The 21,919-nt window shown below is 40.7% G+C and overlaps 1 protein-coding gene across 11 annotated transcripts in view; it reads left to right on the top strand.

The window, feature by feature from the left end:
* PPP1R9A (protein phosphatase 1 regulatory subunit 9A) overlaps nt 1-21,210 on the top strand; it is a 320,114-nt gene extending 298,904 nt beyond the window's left edge. For 5 of the 11 annotated variants that reach the window (XM_020882684.2, XM_020882687.2, XM_020882683.2 and 2 more), the window contains 5 exons: nt 9,346-9,544; nt 11,540-11,659; nt 12,450-12,473; nt 13,564-13,746; nt 15,097-21,210. In XM_020882684.2, coding sequence (XP_020738343.2) covers nt 9,346-9,544; nt 11,540-11,659; nt 12,450-12,473; nt 13,564-13,746; nt 15,097-15,306 — 736 coding nt within the window. In that variant the 3' untranslated portion in view covers nt 15,307-21,210. The remainder of the gene's footprint in view (nt 1-9,345; nt 9,545-11,539; nt 11,660-12,449; nt 12,474-13,563; nt 13,747-15,096) is intronic. The other 6 variants (XM_020882686.2, XM_070471332.1, XM_020882690.2 and 3 more) reach the window with 4 other exon arrangements.
* The last annotated feature ends 709 nt before the right edge of the window (nt 21,211-21,919 follow it).

Raw genomic sequence — 21,919 nt, 5'->3', positions numbered from 1 at the left:
CCAGTTGAATTATTTCATCCTAAAAGATGATGCTGTGAAAGTTCTGCACTCAACATGCCAGCACATTTGGAAAACTCAGCAATGGCCACAGAATTGGAAAAGGTCAGTTTTCATTCCAATCCCAAAGAAAAGCAATGCCAAAGAATGCTCAAACTATTGCACAATTGCAGTCATCTCACATGCTAGCAAACTAATGCTCAAAATTCTGCAAGCCAGACTTCAACAGTACATAAACTTCCAGATGTTCAAGCTGGATTTAGAAAAGGCAGAGGAACCAGTGATCAAATTGTCAGCATTCGCTGGGTCATTGAAAAAGCAAGAGAGTTCCAGAAAAACATCTGCTCTGCTTTACTGACTATGCCAAAGCCTTTGACTATGTGGATCACAACAAACTGTGGAACATTCTTCAAGAGATGGGAATAGCAGACCACCTGACCTGCCTCCTGAGAAATCTATATGCAGATCAAGAAGCAACAGTTAGAATGGACATGGAGCAACAGATTGGTTCCAAATTGGGAAAGGAGTACGTCAAGGCTGTATATTGTCACCCTGCTTATTTAACTTATATGCAGAGTACATCATGAGAAATGCTAGGCTGGATGAAGCACAAGCTGGAATCAAGATTGATGGGAGTAATATCAATAATCTCAGATATGCAGATGACACCACCGTTATCGTAGAAAGCAAAGAGCCTCTTGATGAAAGTGAAAGAGGAAAGTGAAAAAGTTGGCTTAAAAGTCAGCATTCAGAAAACTAAGATCATGGCATCTGGTCCCATCACTTCATGGCAAATAGATGGGGAAACAGTGGAAACATGGCTGACTTTATTTTTGGGGCTCCAAAATCACTGTAGATGGTGACTGCAGCCATGAAATTTAAAGACCCTTGCTCCTTGGAAGAAAAGTTATGACCAACCTAGACAGCATATTAAAAAGCAGAGACATCGTTTTGCCAACAAAGGTCCATTTATTCAAAGCTTTGGTTTTTCCAGTAGTCATGTATGGATGTGAGAGTTGGACTGTAAAGAAAGCTGAGTGCTGAATTATTGATGCTTTTGAACTGTGGTGTTGGAGAAGACTCTTGCGAGTCTGTTGAACAGCAAGGAAACCCAAGCAGTCCATCCTAAAGGAAATCAGTCCTGAATATACATTGGAAGGACTGATGCTGAAGCTGAAACTCTGATACTTTGGCCACCTGATGTGAAGAACTGACTCATTTGAAAAGACCCTGATGCTGAGAAAGATTGAAGGTGGGAGGAGAAGGGGACAACAGAGGATAAAATGGTTGGATGGCATCGCTGACTTGATGGACATGAGACTGAATAAGCTCCAGGAGTTGGTGATGGTAGGGAGGCCTGGCGTGCTGCAGTCCATGGGGTTGCAAAGAGTCGGACACGACTGAGCAACTGAACTGAACTGAACTGAATTGAAAGAGTAGAGAGCTTATGTTGTTCCTTGTGGAGACAAAATGATTCAAATACATGACCAACATGAAACAAATAGATGAGTTTAAAATAAGAAGACAAAATAAGGAGAAAAATGCAGGATTTGGTTCTATCCTTTTCAAATACATGCTCAGTGAACTTTCTGATTTAACCAGGTTACAGTTTGGTTACAGGTAATCAAAGCAGGAAAGAGTTGGCAGAGCTTGTTCATCCCTTAAAGTATTCACCAGAGAAAGGTAAAACACTCTCCTTTGAGCAAGGAGCCACTGGTGTCAGTGGGGTGTCCAATCAGGAAACACTCCCGGCTCAGTCACTGGATGGAAAGCCCTGTGAGCAGACACGTGTGTCTCAGAACAGGGCTGGATGGTGGCAGGTGGGAAAATGACAAGGCAAGGAGGCAGCGCTCCTCTGTGGAAGTGAGTCAGCTTTCTCCTTTAAAGTCTGAATAGTGGAGAAGACGCAGAGCTGGAATCCAGCATTTATCCTGACTTTGCCACAGGTAAGGCTCTGAATTCCTCACCAAAAAGCAAGTGAGGTCAACTAAAACTACATAGTCTGTGATCCCCATCTGTCTCTGGTCTACATCGTCCAACATGGTAACCTCTAGTCAGATGTGGCCGTTGAGCACTTGAAGTGTAGCTTGTATATACTGAGATGTATGCTTGATTTTAAAGACTTGGTATGGGAAAAAAATAATGTGAAGTATGAAATATCTTGATATTTTTATAATACTGATTGCATGTTGAAATAATATTTGGATATTTGGGATAAAAATAAAACAAAAATTAATTTTACTTTTTTTTCCATGTGGCTACTAGAAAATTTTAGTTTGCATATATGATTCATATTATATTTCTATTGGATAGTATTGATCTATATGATTTTATGAAAAACATACTCTTGATTTCTAACTCATTATTTTGTTGTTCTGTAAATTAGTATTAATTTGCTTGTTTACCTTTTTTTTAATCTATATGTACTCCTCTTTGTTCCAAATATTATTTTATGATACAACAATATAATTAATTTTCAAAGTAAATTGGATAGGGAAAGACAAGATGAAACAAAAAGTAAGATTGGTACTTAAAATAGAACATCTTCAGCAGTACTTCATAATAAATGGCAGTGGCCTCCAGTAAAAGCCAAGAACATAATGTCAAAGTGGTTAAGAACCTGAGTTCAAATCCCAGCTCTCTCTGTCACTTGTCTTCTTGAGCAAGTTACCTAACCTCTCTGTGCCTCGGTTTTCTTATACACTTACCTCTCCAGGTTATTAGAGGGACTGAGATTGCGTTTAACCACATTTTAAGTCCTTACTAAATATAAGTGGCTATCATCATTACGACTACTTAAGATAATTTTTATTGCAGGGATATAAAAATATTCTCTGTACATATTTTTCTTACAGTCTCCTTTATGTAGGGGTGACTTTGGTGATATCTTGAATAATACTTGGACTATGTGGATTGTAGTTCAGCCCACTCTTCATAGATGCTGTTTCTCTCAAAGATGAATCATAGCACTATAGTGAGCTTTGAGATTATACCGAGAGACAAGTGTGTGGAGGGCAGTTCTGCCTCTGCTACTGAGCGGGGGAGGAAACACACTGGTTTCTGAAGAGCTAAGAGCAAGATAAAGCGCAAAGAGGAAAACCTAAATCTGCCTGAACCTGGTCCGGACAGGAGCCAAATTTTTCCCTCAAAAAATGTTTACAAACAAAAATGTAGTTATAAATGCCAGTGGAGGATGGTGATCAGAAATTGGCAGAATAATCTGAGCCTTTGAGCTTGGAAAGTTTTAAAGCACATGTTTGCAAGCCATTAGGATCCATGAGCAGTGATGGCAGAATCTCAGTAAAGCATCCCTGGGGAGCTCAACCTTGGCTGTGGGCTCCCAGGAGCTCTCCCTCTCACTGGATGTTTTCGATGCCCAAAGGGAGCTTTGTCATTAAATTTGTGTTATAAGTTTAAAGTAATCAATAAAGTCTCCCAATTTTACAGCCTAACTTTTTTTTGAGTTTCAGCTCAGCTTACAAATCTCATTTTGTTTATATATCTAATAAAATCTTATGTGGAATAAAGGCAGTCGCTTTCCTGAAGACATTTGAACAATATGAGCTTAGCCTCAGGAGGGCAGACTCGTTGCCCCAAAATCGTCCTGTTTTAGGTGCATTTATAAATTTAATCTGTTTCGTTTTCCTTTTAAGTAATGCCCTGTGCCTGAAAGCTGACACAATAACATTCCTGACAAGTTAGTACTTTTCATATTTAAAAAGCTTTTCAAAATCTAATAAAGTAAAATAGCTATAGTGACTCTAAAGGTCCCAATACTCTTCTCAGTGTGGTTATTTATCTTAATTAGTTAAATCTGAAATCAGTTAAATGTATTAAAATAGACTCAGTAGACAAGTTTCTCAGATTTCTAATGCAAGTTTTTATAAATACTAGGCAATATATTTATTACTCCTGAACTAACATTTTTATTTTGATAATATAGACTTTATTTACATAGTCATCTTGCTGTTTCATTTTATATCTTCCCAGTATGGGAAAGACTCATTAAGGAAACAGTTTCTCCATCTAAAATGAGAAAAATCTATTTTTCCCTCAACACTCCTAGGTTCTTCAACTGAAGCCCTGTAAATTTAACTGACAGAAGACAGTTAATAAGGGAAAGGCATACAAATGTATTTAATGTAATTTTTATGAGACACAGGAGCCTTCATAAGGAAATGAAGACCCAGAGAAGGAGTTCAGCCCGAAGAATTTTTATAGTAGCCTTGATGAAGTGTAGGAAGTTGTGGGGAAATGTGATAGGACAGAAAGGCATGAGCTAAGAGTAGTAAGCTGAGGACACGCAGCAAGTCCTGTTCATTGGTTTGCTCCATCCCTCTTGGTACCCGTGGAGATGTCTGCTCCTCTCCTTTGCGTGTAGGCGGGCACCTCTTGGCCCCCAGGGTCTTGTGACCTGGTTCAGGGGGGAGGTGGGTGGTCAGAGAGCTTCTTCTGCAGCTGCCATTCCTCAGATCCCTTCAACTTAAAATATTCAAAAGACTAGATATACCCAGGTACCATATTTTGGGATAGCATTTCCTGAACCCCATCATAAGTCAAGGTTAAGCACTTTATAGTGACTATCTCAGATGGGTTGTTGATTATTGACCAGATATTTAGACTATAACTCAGAATCTGGAAGCAGGATGTATTCAGTGTTATTGGCCTGGCTGCAGATGGACACCCTCTTATTATAGCTGTGATCTGTTCAGGTCTCTCAGTCACCTTCAGAAGAGGCTGGCTTTACAACTTCAGTCTCCTTGGTGAACATTGAACATTTCGAACCTTATAGAATTACTTCATCTGACTTGAGTAAATGGAGGTCTGCAACCCTTCCTCTGGTTGCACCTAAGTTTCTTCAATTAATCTCCTTTACTACCTGCTTGAATTCTGTATTCTGTTTATACTTTCTCTGTTCTGACAGTTCCTGAATGCCTAATTATATTTTGATGACTCCAGTTATATTCTGAGTATTTTATACACCTTTTATTCAAAGTTAAACTGAAAAAATTCACCAAGGAATGTTTACCTGAGCAACTTAATTTTGGGGTGTTAGCACCAGGATAAACTGGCTTCAAGATGTATACAAATTACTTAATTGTTTTGTAGAGTTGCTAATTGTAAACCATGTAAATGCCAGGAGACAGTAACTCCCCCCACCGCACACCCCCAAAATGACATTTCAGGATTATGGAGACTTAACTTTAAGCCATGCTTTCTCCCAGTTCCTATGAATGAAACAATCAGGGGGACTTCCCTGGTGGTCCAGTGGTTAATGCTCAGTGCTTCCATAGTAGGGGACACAGGTTCAATCCCTGGTCAGGGAACTAACATCCCATATGCTGCACAGTCAAAAAAAAAGAAAAAGAAAATGAAAGTTTCCAACAGGGATGTAATAGTAATTTATGAATCTAGTTTTTCCAAAAGTGATAGTGAACCATTAGTGTATAAACTGTAAAAGAAAAATAAGCATAGAACACATACCTGTGTTGATCCTCCACAAGGTATTTTCAGCTCTATTAATCATTTCTACCAATCGTGATTTTTCAAGGGGATTATTAAGGATCTAGATAGAGTTTATGCCCCTTGGACCATAATCTGTCCTCAAACTCTAAAAAGTTAAGAAAAGGAAGGAAGAATTTTATGTTATTCTTAACAGATTTCTCCACAAAGTGAAACAGTCTGTAAGAGTGATCAATAATAGAATAACCATTACTAAACCCTCTCTGCTCCTTTTGTAGACCCAAGAGTTGAGTTTATCTGAAAGGAGATTGGCATTTGTTTCAGAAAAGTTGGTAAGCTGATAGGTCTATAATTTTAAAGTAGTGGAGGATTTTATTTCTTAAATGAACTTTCTATACTCCAGTTCCAAGCAAATGGAAGCAAACCACTGTTCTGTTTTTGAAGGACACTAGGAACCACACAGAGGTTCCATCAGCTCAGGGAGCTTTGGAGTCAAGGATCCGAAGAGAAATGAGGGGGACAGGATACAGCCTCAGCAGAGGCACAGCCAGACCTCCTGGAGAACTGGGACACAGCTTTCAAAGTACCCCAGGGCTGGTGGTTTGCAGCTGTGAGGACAGCTGCTGTCTCCTTAGAAGTGGGCTTTCATTGCTTTCTTTGTATCATCAATTTCTTGGTGTAGAAAGCTAGAGCAGAAAGCCTCTGCATGTCACCCAGGGCTGAACTTCCATGACTCCATCATTCTCACATCATGGCCTTCAGACCCGTCTTCAGTGCTGTATGTACAAGTCCACATGGAATTATATGTCTTGAGTATTTTCCTGGCAGTGAGGATTTTATGAAAGGGTTTAGTGAGATGTGGTCTTCAAATTTTGTTTGAAACGTTACCTGGCCAGGATTTGAGCTACCAAAAGTCCTTTTCATGGGTCTTAGAATGACAACAGTCAGGCAATAATATCCCTACTTGCTATTTATTAAAAGTTGTAGTGGTGGTTGTTTTAAAAGCGTTGTTACAAAAGCAGTTCACTTGGGCATAGTACAGCATACTCATGCTGTTGTTAATAGTGGCCTGTTTATAAATTTGAAAACAGTATCCATATATTTAAGTACTAACGTACCTTATTTGAATTACGGATGGAACTCTTTAAAAAATTCCCATGTTACTTTGATTAACTGATTCAGAAATTTATAACCAAAGAGAAAAATAAACATCAGGTCCAGGTTATGTCATATATCCCCAGTTATAAGAGTATGACACTACAGAGAAAATATTTTTATGTTTTAAAGCATATAAAAGAAATATAAAATATAAAAAATATTTTAAAGCATAAAAAATTATTTTTGTGTTTTAAAGCACAGTTAGAGATTTGTGAGCATTTTTACTTGAATGTGGGACTGAGCTAAAAGATAAGCCTGAGAAGTTAAATTATGACTAACTAGTTAGATTTATCTGCAGAGAGATTTGCCTCCCTAGAGGTATGTGATCGTGTTTTCCAGGAGTGGGGCCGGGGAGAGGGACTTTGAGACCCAACTCTATGGAGGTGTTCTAGGGGCTGTAAAGCTGGAGACTTGAGTCTTACCTTCCTCTGACATAGATCACTTTCCAAAGCACAAGAACCCAAGATCCTTCTCAAGATGAACTTGTTTACATTGAGGAGATAAGATCTCTCTCCCTCTCTTAGAGAAGAGAAGGGAGACAGCTGTCCTTCTGCTATGTAACCTTAAAGATTCATATTTTTAAAAATTCCTCACATATAATGCGACCACATATAGGATGACAACTCGTTCTCATTGTGTCACCCTGGAAAGAGGAAATCAGGGCATGGGGAGCCAGTGCAGTGACTTCCTATAAGTAAGTAATAACCTAGTTTCATGCCAGACACCTCAAGTTTGGACTCAGGATACTATTCATAAATACACATATTAAAAATATTTAGTGAGTTCAGATATGTATTTGAAGTGTCGATTCCAGGTCAACTCCCTTTCCCCCAAATTCTAACTTGGTAAGTCCAGGTACCCAAAAATTTGTGTTTATACAACTGCCCCAGATGATGCTTACTTATCAGACTTACTTGGGGACCACTGCACCGGTCCATGATCCAGGAATAAAAAGTGGGCTTCCCTGGTGGCGCAGACAGTAAAGCATCTGCCCACAATGTGGGAGACCTGGGTTCAGTCCCTAGGTCGGGAAGATATCCTGGAGAAAGAAATGGCAACCCACTCTAGTACTCTTGCCTGGAAAATTCCATGGACGGAAGAGCCTGGTGGGCTACAGTCCATAGGGTCACAAAGAGTCGGACACAACTGAGCGACTTCACTCACTCACAGACCAGTCTGCCTCTGCTAGTGTGCTTTCCTAAGTTCACTATGGTAACCCCACCCCACCCCCCACTTCTTAATAGTAAGTGGATTTAAGAATATAATTTTTTTACGTTAAACTTTAGGATAAAATTGAAGGTTGGCATATTTCTGGTTGGTCGTTCTCTGTTATCCTTGCAGACCCCTTTGATTTTCAAAAAATAAATACAAAATTAAAATAATATCTTCTGTAATCTTTAGTGTGATGAACACTTTCTCATCCAACCTGTGATTTCAGTGTGCTGCTAAAACTTTACTGACTTCTGCATTCTCTTTAGTTGTCGTTCTCATAACCCCTTTACATTTGTATATTGCTTTAGTTTTATGAGATGCTTTTATAATAATTGTCCCATTTGATTCTCACAATATACTTTAGAAATGAACAGAAATTGTTAGGAGTTGTATCATCTATGTAAATTTGAAATGTGTAATATTTGAAAATAATGTGAAATGAAATGTGAGGTTGAGATTCAGTATACCTCTGGGACATAAGTTGCCCATAAGCCATGCTGTTGAGGCACTTTTAATTGAAAGGGAATCTCTTTGTTGTCATGACATTAACAGCTAACAAATAATAAGTATTATATCAGTTATCACTTGAACTAACTGAGGGTGCCTTCTTCCAAAATGCACAGAAACTGCTGCCCATTCCTGCCTTAGCTCTTGATGATTATTTTAATCAAAAGATAAATATAAATATGCAAGTGCTTGCATTAAGAAAACAAAGTCTGTTTTCAGACTGTTTTTCAAATGCCTTTGAGTCCTTAAAATGTTAAACAATAAGCACAGACCTTTCTACTTTTACAGTTTTCAAAGCACTTTCACACATATCTAATTTAATTCTTAACCACATATAAGATATACATAGAATATCCACATTTTATGGATGAGGAAATAGAGGCAAAGAAGGCCCAAGGTTATGTGCACAGGAAGTGAAAGACCCTGGACATCCAAGGAGGGTTTTAGGACCTCTAGTTTGGCGCTCCTCCTATGATAAGGCACTAAGATGATGATGAAAAACCAATAAGGTGTGTATTCTGCTTAAAGTATCATGAGCCCAGAAATTTCCAGTTATTAAATGTATCATTTTCTAAAGTCTCAGGCTCTTGGGAACTTCTGTTCCGAGGAGGCCAGGGTAAAATGCTGCTTATGAGCTCATGTCACTAGTAGTGAGGCACTCATATGTGACCCAAATAAAGGGAACGCTGTGATCATTAACTCAAAGCAGTTCCTAAAAGACCATGTCCCTCTCTGATACTAATTCATCCACATACATTTAATCCCAATTCAAAAAAGTCATCATGGCCATGGTGATACCAAAATACTTCTCATTGTTATAACATCCATTTAGATGCAAAAAAAGATTAATGTTCTAGTCAAAAGTGCAAAATTTGTACTTTGTTGTGTAGGACAATTTCTCAGACTATTACTTCAGACTGTATTCAGAGTCTCTTAAAAATTCAGCTCTGTAAGTTTTCCATCTGCCCTTTTCCTTTGTCTAAAACACCTCTTCTTTTCCTAACCCAGAATCTTCAGATGCAGGCTGGAAACCTGGAAACCAACGTCATCCTCCACTGCTCAGGCCTCCACACGCTCAACTGGCCTGCCTTTCTCGTGGTTTAATGAAAGCCGAAAAGGATCCTATTCCTTCAGGAATCTGCCTTCATCTGCAAGTCCCCTTCAGCCTTCTCCTGAAGCTCTAATTTCAGATAAAAAGGGGTCTAAGGTAGAAAACACGTGGATTTTAAAAAGCAAACAAGAAAACCCCAATCCTTCCTCCTCTTCAGTCTTTGGAAAGCATTCTCAACTTGTGTGTATACTCTGGATTTGAGAAACCAATGTGATAACACTGCAATAAACAATGCATGGTATTTTCGTGTTGGGGAGAAAAAAAGCCTTATTTAACCACCACCTTCTTTAATACTTTTCCATTCTAGATTGTATGTTAATCTTTGATTTCCCTGTCTTTTCACATATTGCTATTTAATCTCAGTTTGACAGTTAAGCCATGCTGGGAAAGATGCATTTGAATCCTGGAACAGTATGATAAATCTGTTTACCAAGTATTCCACTTTAAATTACATTACAAAACTATTTTTGCTGTGCTCTTCAAGATTTACTGGAAAACAAATAAATTTGAGACTGAATATGTATTCAATATATCTAAATGAAACCCTTCCAAACAAATCAATGCTGACATAGCACCCTTACTTATTTCTTCTTTTAAATCAGACTTCCGTGTTGATAAACTGTGATCATTCTATCACCAGAGTTTTTTAACTTTAGCAGAATGGGGAATTATATGGTTATTTGTTTTTAAATGCATGACGGTTATTTCCAGCATGACCCTGCAAACCTTACCTAACAATTTATTGAAACACATGTGGTTGCTAACTTTCATGTGTTGTTTGGTCTCCTTTTATCTGTGTTCACTTTTCTTTCTCAAATAGTAACCTGTGATTAATGCTACTTGAATTTAATTCTTTTCTTGAGGTCAACAGCTCATAACATTTTGACAGAGTTTGAGGTCGTTATCTCCATTGACAGTATCAAATGGTAACGTGCTGTGTTAAATGCTCTCACGCTTAAATGTTTTACTAGCGTAGCTCCTGTGCTGATTTCACCTCCTTTTCTGAAGTTTTAGCAAACCTTTGGAGTTTGGTACTGAATTCTCTAGCCTCTGCCATGCTTTTTATTCTTGACAACCAACTAAACCCAGTGCAAGGGAACCTAATGGGAAACTGTAACAGTCCAGTTGCTAAGGAAGTGGAATAAGAAACAAGATGGTGTTTGGTCAGGTGCTTAGAATTCCAGGAAAGGCAATGCTTCTAGAATTATTAGCAGAAGAAGTTTTGGCAACAGCAGACCACATTGGTCTTGAAACATTTTCAAGATCTGAGAAGTCTGAATGTTGTTTGAATAATTCCAGTTTTTATCTCGCATTGGAGAGACTCTTGAGATTTGGTTTAAAATGTTTTACAAATGCAACTGTGTAGTCACTGTGAGTTTATTTGACTGTAACATCCACTGAACATTTTCAGTAAGTTCTGGGGAAGTTTTACTGACACCACCGGACCTCCTCCAACCCCAGGTGATTGTTTGGAAACGTGTGTCTGGCCATGCTCCAGCCTCTTTGGTACTCCACTGGTGCTGTGCGAGAGCTGTATTTTAGCATGTAACTACTAGTGTAATGTCAGATTGTGACCTCCCCCAGAACTCATCATCTTGAAGGTTACATCCAGGAGAGGATCTGCCATTTCTCACGGTGTTTATCACAGCCAACGGCAAGCAGTCCTTCCCAGGGGGTGCTCAAGTTACCTTTCTAATATGGATTGCCATCTGTTCCTAATAACTCAGGCTTGCCACACCATCTTGTATTTTTACTTACACTGTTACTCATCACAATTAGGGCCAAAGCAGATAGGCTTATTAACAGTACTCCTCTGAGCAGTTGTGGAGGATAATGAATGCTGTACCCTTGAAGAGAGATTGAAGAATCATTTCTCTAAAATACCTGTCCTTTCATGTGATAAAGAGCCCAGAATTCTGTGTCCAGCACAGAAGGCTAGAGTTCCCAACCACTGGCGGGTGAAGGTCACCCAACCAAATATGCATCTCTTCTGAGATGACTTATAAAGAACCTCTCTAAAGCTTGTAAACAGACTTGTCTCTGGTTCACTCACCAGGCTCACTTAACGCGAAGCTTTGTTTATTTTTTCAGAATTTTCCCTTCAATGATGATTTCAGTCCTAGCAGCACTAGTTCAGCAGACCTGAGCGGCCTGGGAGCAGAACCCAAAACGCCTGGCCTCTCTCCGTCCTTGCTGCTCTCATCCGACGAGGTATGTGTGCGGCACAGGCAACGGAGCTGCCTTCTCAGATCCTACACCTTGCCCACAAACTGTCACAGAGGAGAACGTTTTCAGGCAGACTTTGCAGATCTGTCATCAGGACAATGGTTTCACATTTGATTTGAAAGCCTTGCGATTTCGCCCTCTGTCTGCCTCAACGTGGAAGCCAGGTTCTGTCCCTGAGCCCCTGTAAGCTGTCCAGGGGACTCCTGGGCCTCTCTGGGATGTAAATGGGATGGCTTTCCACGGACGGGTGGGGCTGGGTGGCTGAGCACTGCACAGCTCACCTCCACCGCCCCCGGTGCTCCCTCTGAGTCAGGCGTGGCCCCTGATGGGGATCGCTGCAGGGGAGGGGGGTGCCGTTCTGATCAGGAGGGACCACGCGGGAAGAACCGCTTACTTAGAAGGCAGGGTCAGGTGGGCACTGTGATGAATCCTCAGGAGATCACTGCACAGGGAGGCAGAAGGCTCCACTGGTAACTTATGTGACTTAGTGCGCCGAGAGATAAGGAGAAGAAAGAAATCCCGGTACTGGAAGCGGGTTGGGGTCAGGGAGAGAAGCTCTATAAGTAAAGATACATTCACCTGAAATATCTGTTCCTAGTTACTTCTTTCTAACATGGTTTTTGCTTTGTAAACCTTTTGTTCCTCTTAAGTTTTTCTGTCCATATTCTTCAGATCTGGCATGATTTTAATTGTATGGAAAGTGTGTACTGTATCTGCATGTTTCCTATTTCTGTAACACTTTTCTTTTTGATTCCTTTGTTGCTGTCTCACTCAGAGCCTGGATATGATAGATGACGAGGTGAGCTCTCAGTGGGCTGTGTGTGGTGGCTTACGGGGTAGCGTCTGAAGCTTCTTTTCTTTCTTTATAATGATTTAAAATCAAACTAGACAGGAAATGTTCCCCTGCAGTGGGTTTCCTCGTGTTAAATAGTTTCACTCTCTGCCCTTGTCTCAGTCTTAGTGGAAAAGACATTCGAAGGGATCTCCACCTCCAGAGCCCCTTGCTGTGTCTCCCACCACCATTAGCCCGACACAGACCATTGTGTTTCACCCCCTTGCCCTCATCTCAGCTTCCCCATTTCCTCCTGTTTTCCTGCATGGTCACTAAGGTGCCCCCATCTCTCCTCCTGGATTTGTCACCACCTTCATCTCCTCTCAGCCTAGTGGGTCTTAAAACCAAGCTGCCTTTGCACTATTCATAGTCATGTCCTGTGTTGGACAGAGCCAGAGATTTGGAGTAAACTACTAAGTGCTGAGCTCTGGCACTTGCTAGCTGCATAATCTTGGACAGGTCTGTAGACTTTCTGAGCTTCACTTGCCTCATATATTAAAAGTAATTTGATAATTTGTAAATTACCTATCCCACCTTCCTTACAGGTTTGCTTGCTGCTCAAATGAAATAATGGCTGTGAAATTTCCCCTACTAAGAATGCTTGAGGGCTTACTGCTCCCCTTCTAAGTAAAATATATATCTCAATATTTTAAAATGTATCTTTACATATTTCTAATGTCTTAGCAGAGGACCAGTGCAGCGCAGTTCATTACATACAGAGATAAGTGATGTACTTGTTTTCTGCATCTCATAAACTTTCTGAAGTGTTTTAAGTGAAAACTTGTGATATTACAATGTATTTTTCAGTTATTAACTTCCTACATTACAATGCTGCTTTGTTTGTGGGAATTTTTACATTTCCAAATACCTAAGAAAAATGTAGAGGTGATCACTGTTTATGCGTGTTACACATACAGCCAGACCCACTCGTTTACTCCAGGGCTTAAAACCAAGTGTGGCTCTAGTAGGCAAGAACTGGCTTTTCGATAGCATCACATTCCTACTGAGCCACAGCTTCTTGATCCTTTAACAACCCTGCATAACATTCCTACCTCAGATCCTTGATGACGGACAGTCTCCCAAACACAGTCAGTATCCGAATCGGGCCGTTCATGAGTGGAGCGTGCAGCAGGTTTCTCACTGGCTAGTGAGCCTAAATCTGGAGCAGTATGTCTCTGAATTCAGTGCCCAAAACATCACTGGAGAGCAACTCCTGCAGTTGGATGGAAATAAACTTAAGGTAAAGAACTGTATGTTACCAAGTATAATTTGTATTACTAGTAGCACCTGAAATGTTTCCATTAGATAAGAGCCTTCTGCATAGCTGAGAGGTACTTCTCATCCACGGTCAGCAGAGAGGACACTGAATCATTTCCCAGTGGTAAAGGAGGTTTTGGAAAATTGCTGGGTTCTGAATTAAACAATAGGCTGCTGAGCAGGAGCGCTAGAGGTTCATCCATTGCTTCTGCCAAACAGCACATGGTCCATGTCTTGACTCTGCTTATTTCCTCTGTAGTGTGAGTTTTAATAATGGCCAGTGTGGACTCTCCCATGACATGAAAGTTAAAATCCAGGTCCATGAATCTCCCCTTTGAACTCCTTTCTCCTCCACCCTCTCTGCTCCCTGCGCACCACTCCGAAACCAGGACTGTGTTCCCCGCAGAACTTCGTCCTCCCGCTGCAGCAGGCCATGTCCTCCCCTCCCTGCCATCACACTCTCATCGTCGCCTGTCCCGCCCATCTCCTTTAGAGTCTGAGGTGGCACCTACCCTGTGGAGGAGGCAGAAGGAGCTCACAGCCAGCCCACCACCCCCACGCAGGCGCCCTGCTGGGCTGATGGCCGCAGAGTATCTCTTGACGGTCTTGAAAAGGTCAGAGCCCCATCAATAGCCTGTGAATATGAAGGCCCATCGACAGGCCTGTCCCTGCTGGGGAGATGGATGCCTCCTGCTGTTGATTCTGAAGGTCGTGAAACATTGAAAATATGCAACCAGCTCCCCTTATGCTGAATTCCAAGCTTATCAAGCAAGCTCCTCATTATGATCAGGCTTCCTTTATGGGTCTGTCTTCAGGGAGGGAACGGCTAGTCATGCTGACATGAACACTGTTGTCCTGGAGACATTTTTGGTCTCCATTGTAAGTGAATACAGTGGTAGAAAGGAAGCCGTTTCAGTTCCTCCTGCCCTTCTTGGAGCCCTCCAAGATGGGTGGCAGGTGCCTACTACTAGCTTTTGAAAATATTGATGAGTGTAGCAGTACTTTTGGCTGTAAATGGCTATAGCCCAAAAGTTGAAGAAGCAGAACTGTGCCCTTCCGCTATTCATTTGCCCACTAATCACCAGTTCAGAAAGCATTTACTTGCTGAGGTTTACATTGTACTGTGCTCGGGACTCCAAAGAGCAAAAGAACAAGTAAAGCCCAGCCCCACCGTACGTAGATCTTTGGCAAATGTAGTCCGCTCCTCCTCATTTTCTGCCTCTTCGATTATGTGTGTATCAGTTCTTGAGTTTGGACTCTCGTGTGATATCAGCCTCATCATAAACAGAGGGGTCATCAGTCTTCAGATTGTTTGCGTGTGTTTCCTTCTCAGGCCCTCGGAATGACATCATCCCAGGACCGAGCCGTGGTCAAAAAAAAACTGAAGGAAATGAAGGTGTCTCTAGAGAAGGCTCGGAAGGCCCAGGAGAAAATGGAAAAACAGAGAGAGAAGCTGAGGAGGAAGGAACAAGAGCAGATGCAGAGGAAGTCTAAGAAGACGGAGAGGCTGGCCGCGGCCGCAGAGGGTGCTAGTGAGCAGTGACACGCACCGAGGCGCTTCCGCCTCTCCTGCCCTGCTCTCCCCTGGAGGACAGAAAGACACTGATGACACGCGTTACGTGCTCTAGGCAGACTGGGGAACCGTGTGTTCAATAACTGCAATCTTCTGCGTCCATAGAGTACACTCTTAATCTTAACCTACTGAAGCAATCCCAAGCCACCTCTGGTCTAGTAACAGACCAAGGGTCTCATTGCAAGAGACACAAAGTAGCAGCCTTTCTCTGTGTCGGGCGGGTGGTGTCCCCTGAAGAACCAGCGTGACCCTGTCCAGAGAAAGCATGACACACCCTGGCGTCGTCAGGGGCGCGCCATGCCTTTCCAGCGCGGGGTCCTGAAGCTGAGCCCTGGCGCGTGTCTGCATGGCCGGGAGCACCGCTCTGCCTTGAGATCAGGGCTGCAGAATTGCTCAGAGAGCAGGGTCCCCCATCGTTGCTGCTGTCTGGACTGTGAGACAGCCCCACCATGGAAATGTGGGTGCTCTGTCGTGTAATTACTGACTGTGGCTAAAAGCAGGCAAATTGTTCTGTTTGCTAGGCATCAAGAAGAGAGAAAAGAGTTAGGCTTGCTCGCTAACCCCAGAAGGAAGCAAAAGCCTTAAGAATGTGGATGTGGATATTACTTTGGGGTTCCGAGGGTAACATTTATCCTCCAGATTTAGCCAAACGAAGGAAAATTCAAGCACTGATGCAGCCATGGGTACTGGGACCTGTTGTTTCCTTGGTGCAGCAGCAGCCTGTTCAGTGTTTCAGGAGCACCGACACACAGCACGGTTCCTTCTTTTCTCCAACAAATTGAACAGGAAATTGATTTTTAAGGAAACCAACATTTTCAGGTTTCCTCTCCTGGGGAACATTCGGGCTAGTCTTCAGCCTGACTATGACACAATCAGGAACTCATCACATATTTTCTATTCAAGATTTCCCAAGTGGGCTCAGTTAGAGTTTTAACAAATGTACTTTTAAGAAAAATAGAAATACCAGTTAGAGAAAAGTTAGATTTGACTAACATTCAACCAGAGAAGCAATTTTATTGAGCACACAGAATGTTCCCATAAAGGAGAGCTCTCAGTTATATTTTAGAGATGTTTTGAATGGTTTTTCTGAGCCGGTCTCTTTCATTCCTTGGAGATTTCCACTTTACAGTTAAAGTTTGTTTAAGATGGTACATCCGATGCAGTCTAGCAGTGCAGGCAGTTGTCCTTATTTTAAAGCCAGTATTAAGGATTTCAGTGTTTCATCGAATTAATCCAAGTGCAGGAGAGTGGGGCAGACGGAGGAGAAAATAAACTCACCTTGAGAAATTTCAAATGATGGACTTTGCTGTTGTCGTTGCTCTTTTGCTTTTTATGCTCACGTATCTAGTTCTCTTAGCTGCGTTGGCTGCAAAAATGAGGTCATCCGCTTTTCAGAGGACGAGTTACCAAACAAGAATTGAGGCCAGATGAATTCCTGGACAAGTAGTTTACTTCCTTTTCTTAGGTTTCATGGGGGTCTCAGTCCTTATCTTCCACTGGAAAATGTTCTATACACAGAGCTTAGGGGAAAGCTTTCAAAGGTTACAAGTAACAAATAACGTTAAAGGGGCTTCTTACCATACAGGCCATCTCCTATTTTGAACATTGTGCTTTTTTCCTTTTTTCTTGCTTGTCTGAATATTCAAAATCTAAAATTGTCTAAACTAGAAGTTTGTAATCTTGTTCTTCCCTAAGACTCATTTCATTTTCAGTACCAGAGTATTGTCTGTTAAGCTTCAGTCCCTTTGTCACTAGGTATAGATCATCCATTCGATCCTCAGAAGCATAAAGTAACATTGTGTTTTATAATTATCAAAGTCACTACCTATTTTTCTTCTATCTTCATTTGGGGTATGATAATGAAACTGCCGTACTGGAATCTCTATTAATATTTTGAGGTGTGTGGTGCTTTGTTATTTATTAATGTCATGAGAAACCAGGAACCACTATCAATTAACTACAAAATTCAGCAAATCTTTTCAATACTAAAAGACTAAATTAGTCAAAATCTGGTAATGCTAGTGCTTGCTGTTGTAAATGTTTGTGATTTTTGCTTATCTTTGGGGAAGAAAGTGATCTGGATCATACTGGAAGCTTCACTGTGTTCATTTTAGGAGTGGAAATAGAAGGATGATTATCTTATGTTTACACTTTGGTAATATTTGAAAATGGATGTATATACTGGAAATGTCTGTAAGTCTCAGTCTCTGCACATAATTTATGATTATATTGCATTTTTAAGTATCTTAGAAGGATTGTTCTTTAACTTTATTTGTACACTTCCAATATTTAGATCAATGACCAGTTGACAATATTATAAATTGAATTCTTATTCTTCAAATCATTTATTTTGTATTATAATTGTTTTGATTTTTTTAAGTTAAATTATAGTAATTTTAGATCTTAATGAGTTATTTTAAGTAGTTAAAACTGCTAAAATTGATTTGATTGTCCAACAAAGGATAAAAAGTAAACAGATTGATAAAAGGATTTGAAAACAAAGTGAAGGACCTCATATCTTGTGAACATTTGTTTTACTATTATTTTCTTTATTGACTCTGGAGCATGATGCCTCATTGAGGTTCCAGTGTCTTATACAATACTTACTTTAACGCTAGTGGTTTTCAGTATCCTTAAAATTTAACACAGAATTGTCGCTTCATGAACATTAAAGACTTTGTATTAAATAGCTTTTTTATTTGCCAGAAAATGAACAAAAAGGGAATATCTGCTTACTTTGAACTGTATTCCCTAAACGACAGCTCGGTATGATGCCCGCAGTAGCCAAAAGTGTTTTTGGGGTACAGGTAATGCTTTAGGGGACAGGGAATTGTGGAGAGGCCAGATGGCAGACAGAGCGTTGTGTGACCTGAGTGTCTGGGGCAGGGTGTTCCACTACAGGACTTAGATGACTTTATTTCAGAGTATCTCTCTTAAAGTAACTCACAGGTTATAAATAGTTTTCTCCCGTTGTTTTTTCCCTGAATCAGTTTACTGCAGTGATAAGTAGGGTGGAAACTTACTTTTGCCCGTTGGAATGCACTGATGACGTCCACCATTGGTTTCATGACCACACAGCTACTCTGTGCTGGGGTCCTTTCATGGGGCTGACGTGGGCTTCCCGCCCTCACAGCGGGTCAGCGCTTCTGACCCGCCACAGCCCGTGACTGCAGTGAGACAGGCCCTGATTCCCAGCTCCGCCTTCAGGGGGCGCGAAATGGGAACACTGGCTGCGCGGCTTTGTTGTTGGAAAGCAAGGGAGACGAGGCCAGGACAGGAGCCGAATGAGCCCTTGCTTTTATCCTGTAGTCGCTGCTTCCTGCAGCCTTGAGATAGCCCAGGCCCAGTCTACTGCTAGGCCCGAGCCAGGGTTCGATCTAGCACCTTAACTCGCCTTTATGGCTTTTTGCTGAAGACAAAATTTCTCTGTGAAATAGGACTAAGACATGCTTTAGAACTATATTTTAAAAAGGTAAATGAAAATTAACATTTATGTTGCTATTCTAACTCATTTTTAAGTGTTAAAGATTATACAGGCTAAGGTGCAAGAGAGCAGAATCCATGTTTGACCACAGTATTCAAAAAGTTTCAAACTGAAAGGCATGTCTATGCTCCGGATGGGATATAGCTCCTTGATTACATCGAGATATTTCCAAATTATCAACTTCCATTTGAGTAACTAAATTTACTGTTCCAATAGAGCTGTGGTTCCGAGGCGTTTCAGTTTGGACCGCAGTCACGAGGGTTCATGTCATTTGCTTGATCCCAAGTCCTTAGTGCTTTCTAAATGAAAAAGAAAAGCTCAGTTTTTAAAATACCTTTTTCCAGTTTACCTTTAATCAAGGATCTACCTGTACACTGTTCTGAAACTAAGCATTTAAGGATGAAGTCCAGAAATGTCCATATTTCCTTCTAGAATTGTTTTCATTATGAAGATGGGGGTGGGAAATAAATTCTTAGAAAGACTCCTTGTCATAAGAAATATGAATGTGCTTCAGCAATTTCACTCCTGAAGAACAGTCTGTGTATGCAGGCAGATCTTGTTTATATTTGTCTTAGGCATTTGCAGTCTCAGAAAAGTTGGTCCTGATCCAAAACACTGAGGAAAAAAAAAATAACACCAGACAGAACACCAGTAGTATTTAAAGTAATAGCATAGAATAGACCCAATGGAGAAGTCAGAAAGCAAAGGAAAAGCCTACAGAAGTATTTTCTCCTGGAACATGGAAACATCAGGGTCTACCTGACACTAAAGAGAGGATCCTTATGTCCTTGTGTGTGCACATCTGTGTGGCTGTGTTAAGGGAATCGTGTTTACTCAAAGGCTCACACATGTGAGCGTGTGAACCAGCATGGCATGTGACCATGACCCACAGAGTGGGGAATGAAAGAAACATCATGATTCCAGTCCTTGGCCCCACACTAACCCCAGCCCCCAGACCGCTAGGGACTCAAGAATGAATGCGGTAAAGAATAAGAGAACAAGAGGCAACTTCTCAAGAATGTGCATGCCATTTGTGTTGATGTACAGAGCTACATATGTGTGAATATATCTCCCACCATACATACACACACAGACTACAATCTCACGGCATAAAAAATAATTGTACATGGAACTTGGTAATGTCAGATAGGACCCCAAGCAGTATCGTAGCCTTATTGCCACTTTTGTGTGTGTGTGTGTGTACATTGAATGGCACATGAGATTTTAAGAGATTTTTTTTTAATGTATTTCTACTAAATGCACTTACCTTCTACATGTTTATATATTTTGGTAAAATTGGTTTATTAGATACTCGGTATTTTAGTAACATGAAATTTCCTCACATGTTTGGCTAATGCTTTGATGTCAAGATTGCACATTGCTGAGTTGAAGCTCAGACGTTTATGCAGCTTTGGGCATTTTCAACTGCAGACTGCAGTTTCTTTGGCTAAAAATTGCACTGTGTGTTCCTGTGCATTTGCTCACGCTCTAAAATGTATTTGGTCACTGTGACACTGCAGTCACTAACTGCCGTCTCTCTTGACGGCAGCGTTACTATCACAGGACCATTTATTTACTTCTTTTTTGGAGTGGTGACATGGTTAGGTCATCACCAAACATAACACAAGTGGATGTGAGCATGAGTATGTTGTTGGAAGGTGTACAGTTCTGTTTCCTTCAGCTATCTGATTCACACACCCAGATTTCCTGTTAAAAGAACAATTGGCCAAAATAATTAATTCACCTTAACAAGTGGAAATTAAGAGGCACTCCAGCTAGATAGCATCTCCCAGCAACATCAGATTTAGTTAGTGCTTAGAGAAAACCCTGAAATATATGTTTATGTTTTCCTTAATATTATTTATGATCATCACTACTGCTTTTGTATTTTTTAATGGTGTCACAGTTAAACCACTCGTTCACCTACATATCACTAACTGGCCAGCTGAAAACACAAGAGAGAAAATGAATTCTATTCCGTTGTTGAGAAGTTGATTTATTTTCATCTTTCTTTCTGTATCACTAAAAGGAAAAGAGTTGTTTGAAAATAATTTTAAGTTCAATAAGTATGGATAGCATGTTATCTGAAAATTTTAATTTGTACATTTTGATGTCTGATCATCTGCATGGAAGAGACACTAGTGCCACATCTGGATTGTTCTCTTATGCTTGGTTAATATGTACTTCTCTAGATTGTTCTGTTTCAAACGCCATTTCTTACTCTTCGGTTTTCAGAGGCATTCAAAGCAAAATATCACAGTGGTCCTTTGTTTTCTGACCAATCTAAAAATACCTGTGATTAAATTTCATTTGTTAGTGTAAATAAATTTCTTGCCAATGAGTATTATTGTTGTTAGACAACGAATGCAATAAAAAGAGAAATACTAAGATCCGTCGAAGTAATGTTTTTTTTTTTCCTCTTCTATTTTCACCTTCAACTAAAACAAGCCTTGACTGGGTAAACCAGTATTAACTGTCAAAATGCATCTATCAATCAAGAGCAAAGTGCACATTTTCCATGGAAATGACACTAAAAATAAATTTTGGCCCTGGTAAAGTGTAAATTGGCAGCTAGAATGGCATTTGAAAGCACAATTATGGAACTGGGAATAAAGTTAAAAGATCAAAGCTTCCACTAGAAGTTCCCTCGACCATCTTTCTATCCACATCGTCACCATCATGGCTTCGGTCACCTACCAGCCAGGAGCAGGCCTGTGGCCAGCCACAGACTGGCCGCTGGCCTCACACGGCATAGGGTGAGCTTCAAGTCAGGCCATCCCAGAGCAAGGCCTTCCTTTCAACAGTTTGATTCCTAATGCCTTAAATGTTCAGAAGGCTGAATATAACAAAAGAAGGATATTAATTTCTCTCACACACTCTCAGGCCACAATTTTTTTGTGCCTAAACCTTTGGCAGTGCACAAATTTCGATCTGAGCATCATGGAATAAATGCACCAAGCTGTTCTCTTCCTTGGAGTTGTCATGAAATTTCTAACCAAGGAGAAGCATGTTTCCCTTTCTGAATGATCTGGAGCGTAAGCTATGTCAAGTTGGATAACTTTCTTTTGGGGGCAGAATTTGCTTATTCTGCCAAGAACA

Source organism: Odocoileus virginianus, chromosome 1, assembly GCF_023699985.2.
Source record: "Odocoileus virginianus isolate 20LAN1187 ecotype Illinois chromosome 1, Ovbor_1.2, whole genome shotgun sequence".
Taxonomy (NCBI): Eukaryota; Metazoa; Chordata; class Mammalia; order Artiodactyla; family Cervidae; genus Odocoileus; species Odocoileus virginianus.
This window is presented reverse-complemented; position numbering and strand designations above follow the sequence as displayed.